This window comes from Zootoca vivipara, chromosome 13 (genome assembly GCF_965207765.1).
Source record: "Zootoca vivipara chromosome 13, rZooViv2.hap1.1, whole genome shotgun sequence".
NCBI classification, from domain to species: Eukaryota; Metazoa; Chordata; class Lepidosauria; order Squamata; family Lacertidae; genus Zootoca; species Zootoca vivipara.
In genome coordinates, this window is record NC_142596.1 from 36,282,703 (window position 1) to 36,297,864 (window position 15,162).

The window sequence follows — 15,162 nt, forward strand, 5'->3', positions numbered from 1 at the left end:
CAACCCTGCCTAGTTCCTCACCTTTGGTATTGATTTCCAGTGCCTTCGCCACAGTCTCCACGATGCTCTTCACAGCCGTGTTGTTAGCGGGGACATAGGCCAGCTCCAAGTTGTGTGGGTGCCAATGAGAGGAAAAAGGCAGCTTAGACACCGGCAGACTGTGATAGGTGGTGGCATTCGGGTGGTCAACCGCCTGTACTCTGTGACGGAGGGCAATGAGGATGGCAGCAAACAACAATGGCAGGCAGATCTCTATGATCGTGACCAAAATCTGTCGCTTCTGCAAAACAAACCAGGTATATGTATTTAGCTTGGTATGGAATCCTTTCCCTTGAGTGGGAAACAGCTGCAAGTGTAGATCAAGTGCTGCTATCCATGCTGCACCCCCAGCAAGTTACTCTTCGTTGCTGCTAGAACTTAAGAATTGACATGCTGAGCCATCAACAAGGGTCTGTCTGCTAGCAACCGACATGGGAACAGGCCTTCTCAGTGCTGGCTCCCTGCTTATGGAATGCTCTCCCCAGGGAGGCACATCTGACACCATTGTTGCCTATCTTTAGGTGCCAGGTCAAAATGTTTCTTTTCTGCTGGGCATTTGTTGTTGGCATTCGTCTTTAATTATCTATTGTGCCCTTCAGTGGGTGGGATGTTTGAGTCCTCCTTTTTTTAAATATAAATTTGAATGTGTTTTTAGCTTTAAGCGTGTTTTAGTTCTATGTTGCTTTTATTGTATGTGCTATTTTTTTGTAAATCACTTTGAGTTATATTTTGTTTTTTAAAAAGTGACTAAGTTAATTAAAAATATTAATAACTATGACGATGACGCAACTTTCTGTTTCTGCAATAAATTATTTGCCAACTTACTGAACTACTGTATTTCTAAAAAGCAATTTCAGGGCACTGAATTTTCATCTTAGCCATTTCTCTTTCATAACTGTACTCAAATGATAGCAAGGCCGTGTCCAAGGGATCACCTCTAGATCAGGGGTCAGCAACCTTTTTCGACCATGGGCCGGTCCACCGTCCCTCAGACCATGTGGTGGGGCAGACTATATTTTGAAATAAAAAAATGAACGAAATCCTATGCACCACAAATAACCCAGAGATGCATTTTAAATAAAAGGACACATTCTACTCATGTAAAAACATGCTGATTCCCGGACCGTCTGCGGGCCGGATTGAGAAGGCAATTGGGCCGCATCCGGTCCCTGGGCCTTAGGTTGCCAAGTCCAAAGAGCACTGCAGCATCTTTGGGAACAATAACCTTTTCAGATAATGGCCGCATTCAGTTTAATAAACTGAGATATGAGGATGACTTGCTCCTCTGCATGTAGCCATTTCGTGCCTCCTTTGAGCTAGCGAACAAAGCATAGAGAGCCAGTCTCTGTTCATGCTCCTTTACAGCAACTGCAGATAGAACTTGCCAAGGCATCTAGATCTTCACCCATGGAGAAGAGCTGCCAATCCAGTCATAAATGCTGTAGACATGCAATCAGGAGCGACCACAGCTTTTGCAATTGCCTTACATATACCGGGGTACTACACTCTACACAAGACTTTGCAAGCAGATCAAGTTACATGGCAGATACAAGGAGGCCAAGAAATGGGTGGATGTTTCGGAAAGACATTTATTCATTAAGTAAAGTACAGGCAGTTCTGCAATCTCCAAAATAAAAACAAACAAAAACGGTAATGGTTAAAACAATGAATTGCCAAGGAAATTCATAAAGGATTTTAACCATTTGCCTATTCCTCCTTCTTGCTGGGTCTATCAATGTGCAGTGTACATAGGATTTCTTGTATCTTTGGGTGGTACCGTGTTTCCCCTTTTTTAAGACACCGTCTTATAACATTTTTTTCTCAAAAAAACACAGGGTGGCTTACTTTTGGTGGGATGTCTTTTTATTATTATTACCGATACAGTTTTTACGGTACACACACACACCCATGCGTGGGGAGGGAGGGAGGAAGGAGAAAGCCAGCCATCTGCCACCGACAAGAGATGGCAAACAAGCTGCCGTCTGTGGGCAAACACTCCCCCATATCGGACCCCAGTGGCTGTCAAGGAAAGGGGGCTTTCCTCTCCCTCACCCCTGGAGATGGCGAGGAAGGAGCAACACCACGCTTCTCCCAGGATGCAGCGACTGGTGGCTCCTTTCGAGGGTGCTTGTGCAGGGGAACTTCACAGGAGTTTTTGCTTCCTGCCCCTCATAGCGCGCATCTCTCAACATGTCGCCTTTAACGGCACCCAAAATCAGTGCCGACGCTTTCCCTCGCAGCCAAGCCAGAAATTAAGGAGAGGGTTTTTGCAGTTGCCTTTGCAGCTGCAGACATCTTCTCTGATGTGTCTTGGGCCTCGGGAAACTTTGTTGCCAAGGGAGCGCCCCAACCAAACTCCATGCAACCTTTCCCCTCCCCGCCCCTGACGCCCCTTTCTCTCCAGATCGTGATCTGAGCACCCCTGACCCCTTCCCCCTCCCCAGGGGAGCGCGCGCCGGTGGTAGGGAGGGAGAAGGGGAAGCGCGAGCCCTTCCTTAGTGCTTCAGCCTTGAGGACTCTCGCTCGGCGCCTCCTTCAGCGGCGGGCTGTGCTCGAGTCTGCCGGGAGATGGCCCGCCAGGCCGGGATTCATCGAGGCCACCCTCCGGTGTCGCCCCTTTGCTCCGTGCCTGGCCCCTCCCGCAGGGCTGGAGCTCGCCCTGGGCTCGCCGGGCGGTGCGCTCGCAGTGCCTCTGCAGCAGCGGCAGTAGCGGCTCTTCCTCGCGCTCCCGCAGGCTCTTTCCCCGAGGCTCCCGCAGGCAGGATGGTTGCCGTAGCCCGGCAGCCCTCGGCGGGCTGCGGGGCAGGTCCGTAGCTGGTGCGGGGTGGTGCCCTTTGCCGCGATCAGGAGCTGGGGGCCCTGGCCGCTGCGCTGCGCCATGTGCCCGCGCGCCCCTCTTCCTCTCACTCTCTATGGGCGGGGGGGGGCGGCCCCGGGGTGCCCGGCTCGGAGAGCCCCAACCGGGCCGTGGAGAACTCAAGAACATAGAGAAAATGCTGGAGACGCAGCGGCGCCGAATCGAGGAGCTGGGCTCACTGCTTCTTCCAGGGAGACTTTACAGTGTCTTCCTGCGGCAGAGGGGCTGCCCGCCACCGGGACCGCTGCCCTCAGGGAGACAAGAAACAGGGTCCTCTTAAATGGCGTTTTTAAACGCCATTTTCTTCCCCGTGCTTGCCGCCTCCGCTGCGTCGGAGTGCTGCAGAACAGCTGACTGGAGCATGGCTTCACAACTGAGCGCGCTCCTGCAGTGCCGGCTGCAAGGAGTGACTCTGTGAGTGGAGGTGCCTGTGGGGGTTGGTTTCCGCGGTGTGGAAGTATGTCTTATTTTCGGGGTATGTCTTATATTTCTCAAATGCTTAAAAATCCTGCCATGGCTTACTTTATGACTACGTCTTAAAAAGGGGGAAACACGGTACCTATCAGAGTGGGCTAGGAATCACACGGAGACACTACGTACTTCAGCCAGTTGCCTAACCAGTATCAGGATGTCTGCGTTATCACTGAAACATTCTTGGGGCTGTTTCCAGGCACCTGTTTATTGTGGGATTTGTGCATGAAGCATTCTTCCCCCTCCCCTTGCAGCACCCACATGACACTGACAGCATCAAAATGCCACCTTGTAGCCCCCACCCCAATGAATCAGAATTTACCCTTTCCATGGAAAATCCTGTAAGTTCCAGAAACTTGTTTGCCAGTAACTTGTTTGCAATAGGTGAATGATTTGTTTGAAGTATTAAACCCTTGCCTGGAGGGGCCTCCTGTGACCGGTCATTGCTTATTATGTAATTGTTACTGTTGAACTTCAATCTTAATAATTTGGATTGCTGGTACTCTAGGGTTTGGCAAATTGCCCTCCTTGAAAACAGCACTCATAAACTAAAGTATCTAAATGGCAGAACTCAAATGAACCTCTCCCCCCCCCCCCATACGGCATGACGTTATTTCTTAGACGAAAACTGAGGCACATACTCAGTAACACTAGTATATATAAATGTCTGGCTCATCTATGACTTTATAGAACCTTTATTCTCAATGATGGAATTCACAGGTGGAGAATACATTGATTTTTACATATCTTTATTATTTGTGAAGGGAATATTTGTATGAGTTAATACTTTATTATCCCTTTGGCAACACTGTATCCCTTTGTACTTTTGCCCTTCCTGGTTTTGACACTTTATGGTTGACATTTCTTAATCTATATTTTCTTTCTTTTTGTAACAAATCAATAAAATACTATTGGGGTGGGGAAAGTAAATGTTACTCTGTACTTTCTGCATTTCCTTCCTCTCCAACCTCACGGTGTAGAATCTCTCCCTCTCCCAAGCATATGTATTTATACTAGCAACACAGGAAAATGCTTCATGCATTGGGTAATTTGAGTTATTCTCCACTAATTTTGTTAAATGTGCCACAAGATCGTTGTTTCTACCACTGGCTCCCAAACTCCCACCCCCCAACTTGAAAATTCCTGAGGGTCTTGATGGAACACGGAATAATCTTTCTGCCTGCTGTAGCACCTGTAATGCATTGTGCTAGATGCTGCACGATTTTTAATTGCATTTTTATGGATGCCACTTGAATAAAGCCTTGGTTTATGCTACCTTTGTTTCACATTTAGTGTACATTCATTGTTAGGGGGGAGGTCACAGCTCTGGAGTAGGACACATGCTTTGATGCAGAAGGCTCCATGTCCCATCCTGAGCATCTCCACTGAAAAGGATTTCAAGCAGCAAAGCTTGGAGAGGTTGCACACAACCCTTCAGAAGCTTTGCCAGTCCCCTGGTCAAGGGGGATTGGTGGTCAAGATGGACTTGGTATAAAACCAGCCTTCTATGCAAACTGACCTCTGATACAGTGCAGACCAGGCGGCTGAGTTGTGCAACCAACACACTGATACGCAATTGTAGGTCCACCTTATGACCTAGTGGGCTCTTTGATTTGCAATGGAAGATCCATTTACACCTGACAGGTGCAATCAGACAGAGACTAAAGGTGATTAATCTTGGCATGGGATCATAGGATTAGTCCATGGCCAAAATCTCAAGTAAGCATCTTTCAATCCAGCCCACAGAGACGTATCAACGTTTAATACAAAGCAAAACAAACACACCTTAGTTAGATATGTTTGCATTGCCCAAGTCTTGTATGAGCTACGCAGGAAGAAACACTTTCCTTCCCAACTGTTCGCATTAGTTATTTGCTTTGCTTTGCTCTTGAAATAATGCCTTATTGAAATTTTATTATTTCATTTTATTGCTAGATCAAGATGGCGAACAATTCCCTAAGTGGTTTAACAGTCAATCCCTCTTCCCAATGAACTCTGGAAACTGTAGCTCTATGAGGGAAAAAGGGGTCTTCTAACAAGGGATGCGGGTGGGGTCGACCCTCCAGATGTTTTGGACTACAATTCCCATCTTCCCCGACCACTGGTCCTGTTAGCTAGGGATCATGTGAGTTGTAAGCCAAAACATCTGGAGGGCCGCAGTTTGGGGATGCCTGGCCTAGGGCTTGCCGATCAGAAGGTCGGCAGTTCGAATCCCCGTGACGGGGTGAGCTCCCTTTGCTCAGTCCCTGCTCCTGCCCACCTAGCAGTTCGAAAACACGTCAAAGTGCAAGTAGATAAATAGGTATCGCTCTGGCGGGAAGGTGAACGGCGTTTCCTTGCGCTGGTCTGGTTAGCCAGAAGCGGCTTAGTCATGCTGGCCACATGACCCAGAAGCTGTCTGCAGACAAACACCAGCTCCCTCGCCCAGTAAAGTGAGATGAGCGGCGCAACCCCAGAGTCGTCCGCCACTGGACTTAATGGTCAGGGGTCCCTTTACCTTTAACAACTCTCAGCAGCCTTAACAAACTACATTTCCCAGGAAGCCATGACTACTTAAAGTGGTATGTCACAGCTTTAAATATATGTACAGTGGTACATCGGTTTGCACATCCGATGCCGTGGAACCCGGATGTAAACACTTCCGGGTCCGCGGCATTCGTAAACGGAGGTTTTCATAAACAGAGGTAGGTGTAAACCGAGGTTCCACTGTATAGTGCGGATGGGGCCTTAAAGTGGGGTAACTGACAGCAAGGATGCCAAGGTCTGACCTCTACATCTCTGTTCTCCATTTCCACCCTCTTGCCCATGTTGTACGACTCTCTGTAATCTTACCTGCAAGATGTAATTCTTCCAGAGAAGAAGCCCAAACTGGCGTAGCAGAACCATCTTTCACTTGGGAAGGGAGGAGTCACAAGCTTCCAGGACTCTGAGGAAGAAAACGATTTGAGCTTTCAGTTAATCATGCAAAGCAAATTCACAACCAGACAGACATCTTCTAGAGAGACCTACTCCAAGAAGTGTTCTGCTGTCTCCTGTGTTGGAAGAAATGGGGGGAATTACAAGAGTTGCACGGGTCAAAAAGAGCCTAGGATTAGACTCTTTTAGAGCTGGAAAATACTCTAGATACTACACTTGATCTTAGCCAAAAGAGCTGAAAAATATTCTAGAAGTCATTTAGCTCAAACTGTCATCACCTTGGCTACTGGAAGATTCAGGAGAGATAAAAGGAAGTACCTTTCTTCACATATGGTGCACAATAAACCTATGGAACTCACACCCACAGGAGGCGGCAATGGCTAGCAATTCAGATGGCTTTGAAGGAGGACTGGAGAAATTTGTGGAGAGTAAGGCTATGAATGGCTACTAGCCAGGATGAATATGTTCTACCTCCACTGTCAGAGGTCGTATGAGAGAATAGCCCCTGCTAACTCCAGCATGAAAGCCCTGAAGAATAGACTTGGGTGTATATTCATAGGAATCCTGGCAGCAAAACTGATGCAACAAAATAGCCTGCTTTAATAGGACGTAAGCCAAGGCAAGTCTGAACTCGCCCTGTATCCAGGAGCTGGCCAGAATCAGATATCAGTAAATTCCCTTTTGGAGATAGATGTTTCCTGATTCAGACAAGGACTGAGAGGGAAGATTAGAAACAGAACCTGCAACATGCTTCAGTTTAGATCACACCGGTTTATGCTTCCTCCCCACCCCCATCCCCCTGTATCCTCCATTTCATTTCTCTTTCTTACAAGTTTTCTGTCCTGCTTCCCTCAACATTCAGTAACCATTCCATAGCCACCAAATATGCTGTGACTTCATTAGGCTGGGTTGTTCTTTGCTGGGAGTGGGGCTGTGGGTGGGTGGGTGAGAGAGAGAGAGAGAGAGACAGACAGACAGACAGACAGACAAACAGACAGACAGACAGACAGACACCCCTTCAGGGGTTTTTTTTCCCTGAAGGATTTTTGTGCTTCTGTAAACTTCTGGCATTTTGCTGATCATCTTCCTTCTGTCTGGTGGTGTCATTTTGGCTACATTAGGATCAGCGCCAGCAGAATGAGCTTGTCACGAGTTATGTATGATATTTAATCTCTGGAGCTTAAAACATTACACCAGTCCTCCATGACAAGGACTGATTCTCTTCCAGAAAGAGAAGCAGAGAAGAACTATTCCGTCACATTCACACTATACATTTAAATCACTATGATATCCCTTTGATGGTCATGGCTTCCCACAAAGAACTCTGGGACCTGACGTTTGTTAAGAGGGGTGGGGCCAAGTTTTTTGGAGACCCCCTACTCTCCATCAGAGAGCTATAGTAGTACCTCGGGTTGCGTACTCAATCCATTTTGGAAAAAGTATGCAGTCTGAGCGGCGCTTTAGCGCATGCGCGAAGCATCGATAGAGCACTTCTGCGCACGCACAAAGCGCACAGAACGCTTCTGCGTATGCGCACACTGCAAAACCCAGACATAAACACTTCCGGGGCCGCTGAGTACGCAACCGAAAAGTACACAACCCACAGCGTACTCAACCCGAGGTATGGCTGTACAGTTCCCAGAGTTCCCTGGGAAGAAGGACTGATCATTAAACCACTATATTAGGGAACACTGTTTCCCAAAAATATGTATTTAGCTTCTCCTACTGAAGGGGTTCTTCCCCAGATTGCAGATTTGGAGTTGGAAGGTACTGGTGAAAGCACTCTTGGGTCTCAAGCTATTTGGGACTTTGTACGCTAGTACTAACACCTTGAATTGGACCTAGTAGATCAGAAGCAGTTGGAGCAGCAGTACAATGACAGGCGGTGCTATGATCTCCCTTTGCTGCACAGTGCAGTAACTTGGAAATCGCATTCTGCAGTATCTCCAACTTCTAGAATATCATCAAGGGAAGTCCCATGAAGAGTGCATTACAGTACCTGAGAAATTATTAGAGCATGAATCTCCGAGGCTAAATGCTCTCAGTCCAAGAAAGGCTGCAGCTGGTGAACCAGGCAGAGCAGGGCAAGGTAGGGAAATCCGCAAGTCTGAGAACTTCCGATCTGGGATGCTGTCTAAAAGACTGCACTCTAAAGGTCAAGGGGGAGAGGGGGAGACATTCAGTCCAGTCATTCCAGACGCTACATTGATCCGGATCAAAGCACATGATACATTCATCCCACCACAGAATACATTTGTACCATTTTTGATTTTGCATGTGTCTGTGTCTTCTATATTTATGAAAAAGGCAAATAAAGTGGAATTCTATTACCACGGGCTTTGATTTAAGCGCAGGCTGCTTTTTTGTACTATGCAGTACAAAAAAAAAAAAAAAACTTTGCAGAACCAATAATGAGAGGCTTATTAACTCCAATGACCTGAGAGACAGATGGCACAAAGCTCCAAAAAACAACGCATCTTTGCACAACTAGCGCAACAACAAACAACAGTCATCGAAGCTAAAGGTCAGCAACAGTTTCAAAAATAAATAACAAGAGGCACAATGGATGAAAACATCTCGCTCCCTAAAAAGGCACCTGAAGCAAGGAAATCTCTTGTGGGCCCTGAAGCCACATCACAGTGTGTGTAGGAACTGTATGTTGTAGATCACTGTGATATATTTTTATGATACAGTGGTATATAAATACTTTTTACAAATTACATACTCGCATTGGTCCACCTGGCTCAGTGTTGCTACATCCTCAGCCTGCCTACTAGTGGCAAGCTCATCTAACACCAGGGGGGGGGGCTGTAGCTCAGTGGCAGAGCCTCCGCCTTGCATACACAAGGTCCCAGGTTCAATCCCCAGCATCTACAGGCAGGACTGGGAGAATGTCCCCTGCCTGAACCCCTGTAGAGATGCGGCAGGCAGTCCACACAACACTGAGCTAGATGGACCAATTGCCTGACTCAGTGTAAGGCAGCTTCCTATGATCCTATGCACTACAATAACCCAAGGATTATTTTGAATTATTAATCATCTGTTGTAAGAAGAAAAGAAACCTCCCACGTCTTTCCACAACAACAGAAACCGCCCTCTTGTCTTTCAAGTTGGCTCAGGGCAGCTTACTGAAGAGGAAAGAAACACAACAGGCTAAGAACTTCCTTCTAAGTGAGAGGAGACAGCCCAGGGCTTGGCCAGAATAGGCTCCAAACCATAGCTGCCAAGTTTCCCGTTTTTCGCGGGGAAACCCCGTATTTTGTTACTGTTATCCTGAATGGATTTATATCCCGTAAATCCCCCGGATTTGGAATGCAGCTCCTGCTGCTGCCGACGGCCATGTTCCGGCTTCCGGTTGTCTGCGCATGTCTGGACATGCGCAGAAGCGACTTCCGGTGCCACTCTGCCCATGTCTGGGCACCGGAAATCGGGCAGCGGCGGCACCGGAAGTTGCTTCTACGCATGTCTGGACATGCGTAGAAGCGACTTCCAGAGCCGCGCCGCTGCTGATCCTGGATTTTTCATTATGGGAGTTTGAGGGTATGCTCCAAACAACATCTCTACCTTCACCTGTGTAATGTCCTGCAGACCAGAAAATGCTCTTTGCAACACCTGGAACATTATAAAATGCTTTGTGGCAGGAAGTTCTCAGGTGCCAGTCAGTGGTGTAGGAAGGGATGTGTGGGCTGCCCTGGGTGTCATCCCTGAAGGGGGTGACAAAATGGCTATGGGCTATGTGACATGGTGGCTTGGGCATCTGCAGGCTCAACACTGCCCAAAACAGCAGCGTGGGGCTTGCAGCCGCCCGCCGCTTCTCCTTCAGCCACCCTACAGCTGGGGGGGGGGGCAGTGGCGAGGCTCAATCCAGCGCGCCCTGCCCCAGCGCACCCCGCCCCCTGGGCAGAGAGCGCAAGCAACACTCCGGGTGCCTGAGCGGCTAGCTATGCTGCTGGTGCTGGTTGCATTGATTCAGCAACATACTCAGGACTCGTGGTCTGTGACATGTCCCTTGGTGACAGGAACATAGGAAGCTGCATTGGATCAAGTGAGATGATTTGCCCACCTCCAGTACTGTCTGTTTTAGAAGCAGCCATTACCTTCTACCTGTTCTGGGATCTTTGGCATGCAACGTCTGCTGCCACTGACAACCAGACAACCTGTTTAATTGTCACTTCCAGACAACCTGTTTAATGAGCATGCATCCCAATTTGCTTGTAAGGAGAGCGGATGATGTTGCATCAAGCAAGTCTTATCCCTTTCTAGTACATCTCCCCATCATTTTCCTTATTGCACAAAATCCCGTCTTCTGGGCGAGCAGGCTTCTTTCACAAGAGCTCCATATTTGTTTTAAGTGTGAGGTTTGAGAGCACATTCACACCATACTTCTAAAGCACTACGACACAAGTTTAAACTGTCATGGCTCCCCCTAAAGAATTATGGGAGCTGTAGTTTATTAAGGGTGCTAAGAGTTGTTGAGGGACCCCTATGGCCCTCCTAGAGCTCCAGTTTCCTTTTAAAAAAAATACTTTTTATTAAATTTTCCAATTAAAACACAATTATATCACATCAATTATTTCAAATTATACAAATACATATCAATTAAACCAAATATTGTATCAAATCATAAAATTTCCAGAGTGGTTTAACCACCAACTGAATTGTAGCTCTGGGAGCGAAATAAGTGTGGCCTAGCAACTTTCAGCACCCTTAACAAACTACAGCTCCCAGAATTCTTTAGGGGAAGCCATGACTGTTTAAAGACATATCATAGTGCTTTAAACGCATGATGAGACCTGAATTTGCCAGGATAGGATTGAATTCCAGCCCCAAAACTGTGAAAGTCTGGTAGAGCCCAGTAGTCTAATTCCTTGCTGATCTTCACTCATCCAAACAGTACATACTGGAGAATTAGCAGAGTCTGCACAGAATGGGTAGAATTTCAATGCAAATAACTTACCCAAATAGTTCTTGCACCTGCAAGGTTAGTGGTAAATAGCATAAGGCTGTGTGAACAAAGTCCAACATTTATCTTATTATTTATGCTGCCTGGATCAGCTCAGCTGAGAACAGCTAGAGCTACTTCCTAGCAATACAAAATCTAGAAAGGCAGCACCAGTCAGGATCCCTTTGAAAGTGCACCCTTCTGGAGTGGTGGGATAGATAACAGATCCTGGGTGAAAGGCAAAAGACAGTTTTTAGAATGGCAGGGGCTCAAGCAAAGCCATGTGCACTGGCAATACCTGTGCAACTAACTGGTCTAAATTGGACCGTATGTCTACAAAGCAGAGTACTTTGAACCTTAGCCCAGAAGCCTGTGACATTGTGTTGCAATTAAGCAAGGCTAAATAATGTACCACAATGCAATTTTCTCTCACAAGACTGCAAATCTAAAGCATGGATGTAACACCAGCTCAGGTGACACATATTGCCAATAAGAGCAATATTACAAAAAGGTTAAGGGAAGAGCCACTGAGGGATGAAAACCTGATTGAAGTAACACCAATGGGAAAAGCTCTGTGGTAACAGCAGCCTTTAAAAATTTGCATCTGCTCAGCAGTATTTTATCCATTATTTCAAAGATCAGCTATACTTTCAAAATGACCGTGCGGTGGAACAGGAGATTGGGATAAACGAAGCAGGTAATGTTTAGCATCCATGCACTACATTTGCCAGCACTGACAGGTTGCAAAGTGTTTAATTTTGATTGTTTTGCATTTTTAATACTAGAGCCTTTCCTGATCCCAGTATAGCTATTTCACGGCCTATGAAAGTCAAGTGCTTTGGTCCATCACTATAAATCACGATGACTTCCATAATCTTCCTGAAGAACTTTGGGGTAAATAATTTTTCCATTTTGCAGCTGTTATGTTGCAGCATACTGTGGGTTGAGAACAGTGTTTATTTTCCCAGAATATAATGCTAAGGCTCTTGCGTAACAAGTACATAAGAGGTTATAAATCCCAAGGACTTTGCTGGGTTTGAAGGTCATTAACCAGTCGGAAACTGATACAGTCGCCTGAGGTGTGCTTCACCCTTCCCACATTATTTTTTCACCAACACAAAGGGATAGAAAAACTTTAAAAAAGCAATAAATAGAAATTAATTTCTAAGAAGGGAATACAATGAAGATGATGCTCAAGATCTCAAGGCCAGGAAGGGATGTGAGGCCTGCCCTAAAGCACCTTCTGATGCAGACATGGCTGATAAGTTGAGAGAGTTCATTTTGAAGTCGATCCAGTGGCTAATTTTCATGATTGTGGTGGGATGGAGGATATCATCCCACTTCTTTTCAGGCAGACATAATTTAGTTTGGCTTCACTATCTCACATTGAGCCATGTTGCTGAGTGACAACATCCCTCACAAATTCACCAGAGTTTTTAAGATCGAACTTCTGAAGGGGTCATGGGGGAGCAGGGCTAAATAACAGTTCCTCTGTCTTGTTCCTCTGTTCAATTTGTTGGCCCTTACTCAGCCCATGGCCACTTCCAAGCACTGATTTAGGGATAAAGTGGAACCCTGAAGGAACGCCGAATGCAGAAATTCACCAACAGCACCTTCTGAGCCAAATGCTACCCCTTTAGTAAACAGGACTTTTCCCCCTTGTGGAGCAAATAAACCACCTTTCCCCAAATGTTACAGTCCCAGTTTGACTCCCCCTTGCCCTGGGACTGTTTTTACATTTTGGGGGGAAATCCCCAGGACGGAAGATCCAGTCCCAGGCTTTCAGCATTCAAGAAGGATTTATTTTCTTTCTTTTTAAAAACATGGTTACAGGAAAGTATTAAAGCATGCACCCCCACCATCTGAAATGGTCCGGTCTTGGGAGGACTACATCATGCAATATCTCTAAACAAGTAGACTGGCACTAAGTCCAACATTGCAAATCAGGGATGGGGAATTTTGATCACCCTGAGGACTACATCCCCTTTGGGGCAACGCAGGGGCTACGTGGCAGTGGTGGGTGGAGCCAGAGGCAAACATAGGCAGAGCAACAAATGTAAATACTGCCTCTGTACAATAGGCTAGTTCCTACACACATCCCTTTCTGTCCTCTAACCAGGGAGGCAAGAGGCACGATCAGAGTGCAAGGATGCAATCCAGCCAGGCAAGAACACACAAGGAGGGCACAGCAGGGCTTGGGACAGGTATGGCCTAGGGAGGAGGTGTGACCTCAAGAGATTCCCAAGGACCAGATAGAAAGGCTTGGAGGGCTGCATTTGGCCCTGGGGCTGAGATCCCCCACCCGTATTCTAGACCTCAGTACAACTATTTCTGGAGTTCTCATAAGAAAGGGAATGGTGCTATAAAACCTGAGAGAGAGAGCTCATTTATCTTGCTCATGCATTTTCCCTCTCTACCTGTTTCCCAAAACCAAAATACCCTCATCTTTGCTGCAGGAAGAGAAGTTGCCAACTTAAAGGGGAAAAAAGGAATAGCAGCTTGCCCAGGCCTCCCTAATATGAGACAATTCTGCTATCCTCTTCCACAACACAAAGGGCAGTTTCCCTCTTATTGATTTAAGCGGGTTACCCATGAACCGAACAAGAAGCCTTAATGTTACCTTTTCCTTGTCTGAAAACCAAAATTGCCCTCATCAAAGAGATAGGCTTCCAGAGACAAAACCGCCATAATCTCACTTTAAGCCTCAAACCACCAGAGGCCCACGCTTATAGCATCAGAAGGAAACCAGACAAATCAATGAAAGGCTAACAAAGCACCATCTCTGATCTTTCGCAAGACAAGGATGCTACAGAGGCAACAAGGGATGAAGGAGGAATTTGATTCAGTTTGCATTTAAAGGCAAACCTACTGAATCCACATTTCCTGAAACAAAACACGAACTGAAATACAGCCATCCTTTGAAGTTCACATTTATCAAAATGTTGAAATAGCGTGCACAAAAATGCATCCCATCCCCTGTTTTAGATATGATTAGGAAGGGTGAAGAAATTTAATTGTTTGCACTTAATGGTGAACCAATTTAATTTTCACTTTCTGAAAAAACACTAGGTGAAACACAGACATTCTTTGAAATTTGCTCTTACCTGAATTTTGTAATGCAGTTCTCCAGCTAAGTAAAGTGTACAAATATGCACACAATGGGGGTAAAGAGTGCATAAAAATGCATATATCTGTGAAAGTAACATACTTAAAAGCAGTACAGTAGGAAAAACTGGTTTGCAAAAAAAATGTGTGTGTGTGTGTGTAAATTAATACTATAATGCTGGTAAAATTTCATAAGGACTTTATTTTATACTGCAAACCGATGTGGAAATGTAGAAAAATCTACTTAAGATTGGAAAAATGAGAAACTAGGAGAAACTGAAACAGACAAATCCACCCACTTCAAAAGACAACACATTGCAGGTCTTTGCAGCCTGAACTGAACACATTGCAGCCTGAACTGATCTGTGAAGAGATTCCCATGGCAAAGAAGCAAAAGCAGAAAGAGCAGCTATCCACGCATAAAAGAGCCTTTTCTGTGGCAGCACCCTGGTTGTAGAATCACAAGAACAGCTCCATCCCTGATGACAACAGGAGTCAAATAAGCAAGATTTCCACAATGGAATCTTCTTCTCAACGCAAAGAGGGATGCAATTTTTGCCAGGACTGTGGCACAGGGTGGAAGGGATAGACTCTCCCTCCTCCATGGTTCCGATTCTTCTCCTTCCGTCCCACACAACCTCTGCACATTAATGGAATTCACACAATTAACATAGCATCTACTCAGCCCTGAGGCCCAAAAGGCATGCATAGGAAAGCAACACGGATTATGCCCTGAGTTCCGTTACTTTGATTCATTATGCACATGAACATGCATAAGTTTATTCTGCATAAACAATCCATTCTGCTAGTAACAAGGAGAGGTAAAACCCTC

At 46.2% G+C, this 15,162-nt stretch overlaps 1 protein-coding gene across 4 annotated transcripts in view; it reads right to left on the reverse strand.

Annotated features, from left to right (window-relative positions):
* The window catches only part of ABCA3 (ATP binding cassette subfamily A member 3), a 69,115-nt gene that overhangs the window by 39,596 nt on the left and 14,357 nt on the right, over positions 1-15,162 (reverse strand). For 2 of the 4 annotated variants that reach the window (XM_035130689.3, XM_035130693.3), the window contains exons 2-3: positions 6,200-6,293; positions 22-280 (exon numbers count right to left, since the gene is read on the reverse strand). In XM_035130689.3, coding sequence (XP_034986580.3) covers positions 22-280; positions 6,200-6,253 — 313 coding nt within the window. In that variant the 5' untranslated portion in view covers positions 6,254-6,293. Of the gene's footprint in view, positions 1-21; positions 281-6,199; positions 6,294-6,601; positions 6,785-8,282; positions 8,410-15,162 lie in introns of those variants that run through there. The other 2 variants (XM_035130691.3, XM_060282480.2) reach the window with 2 other exon arrangements.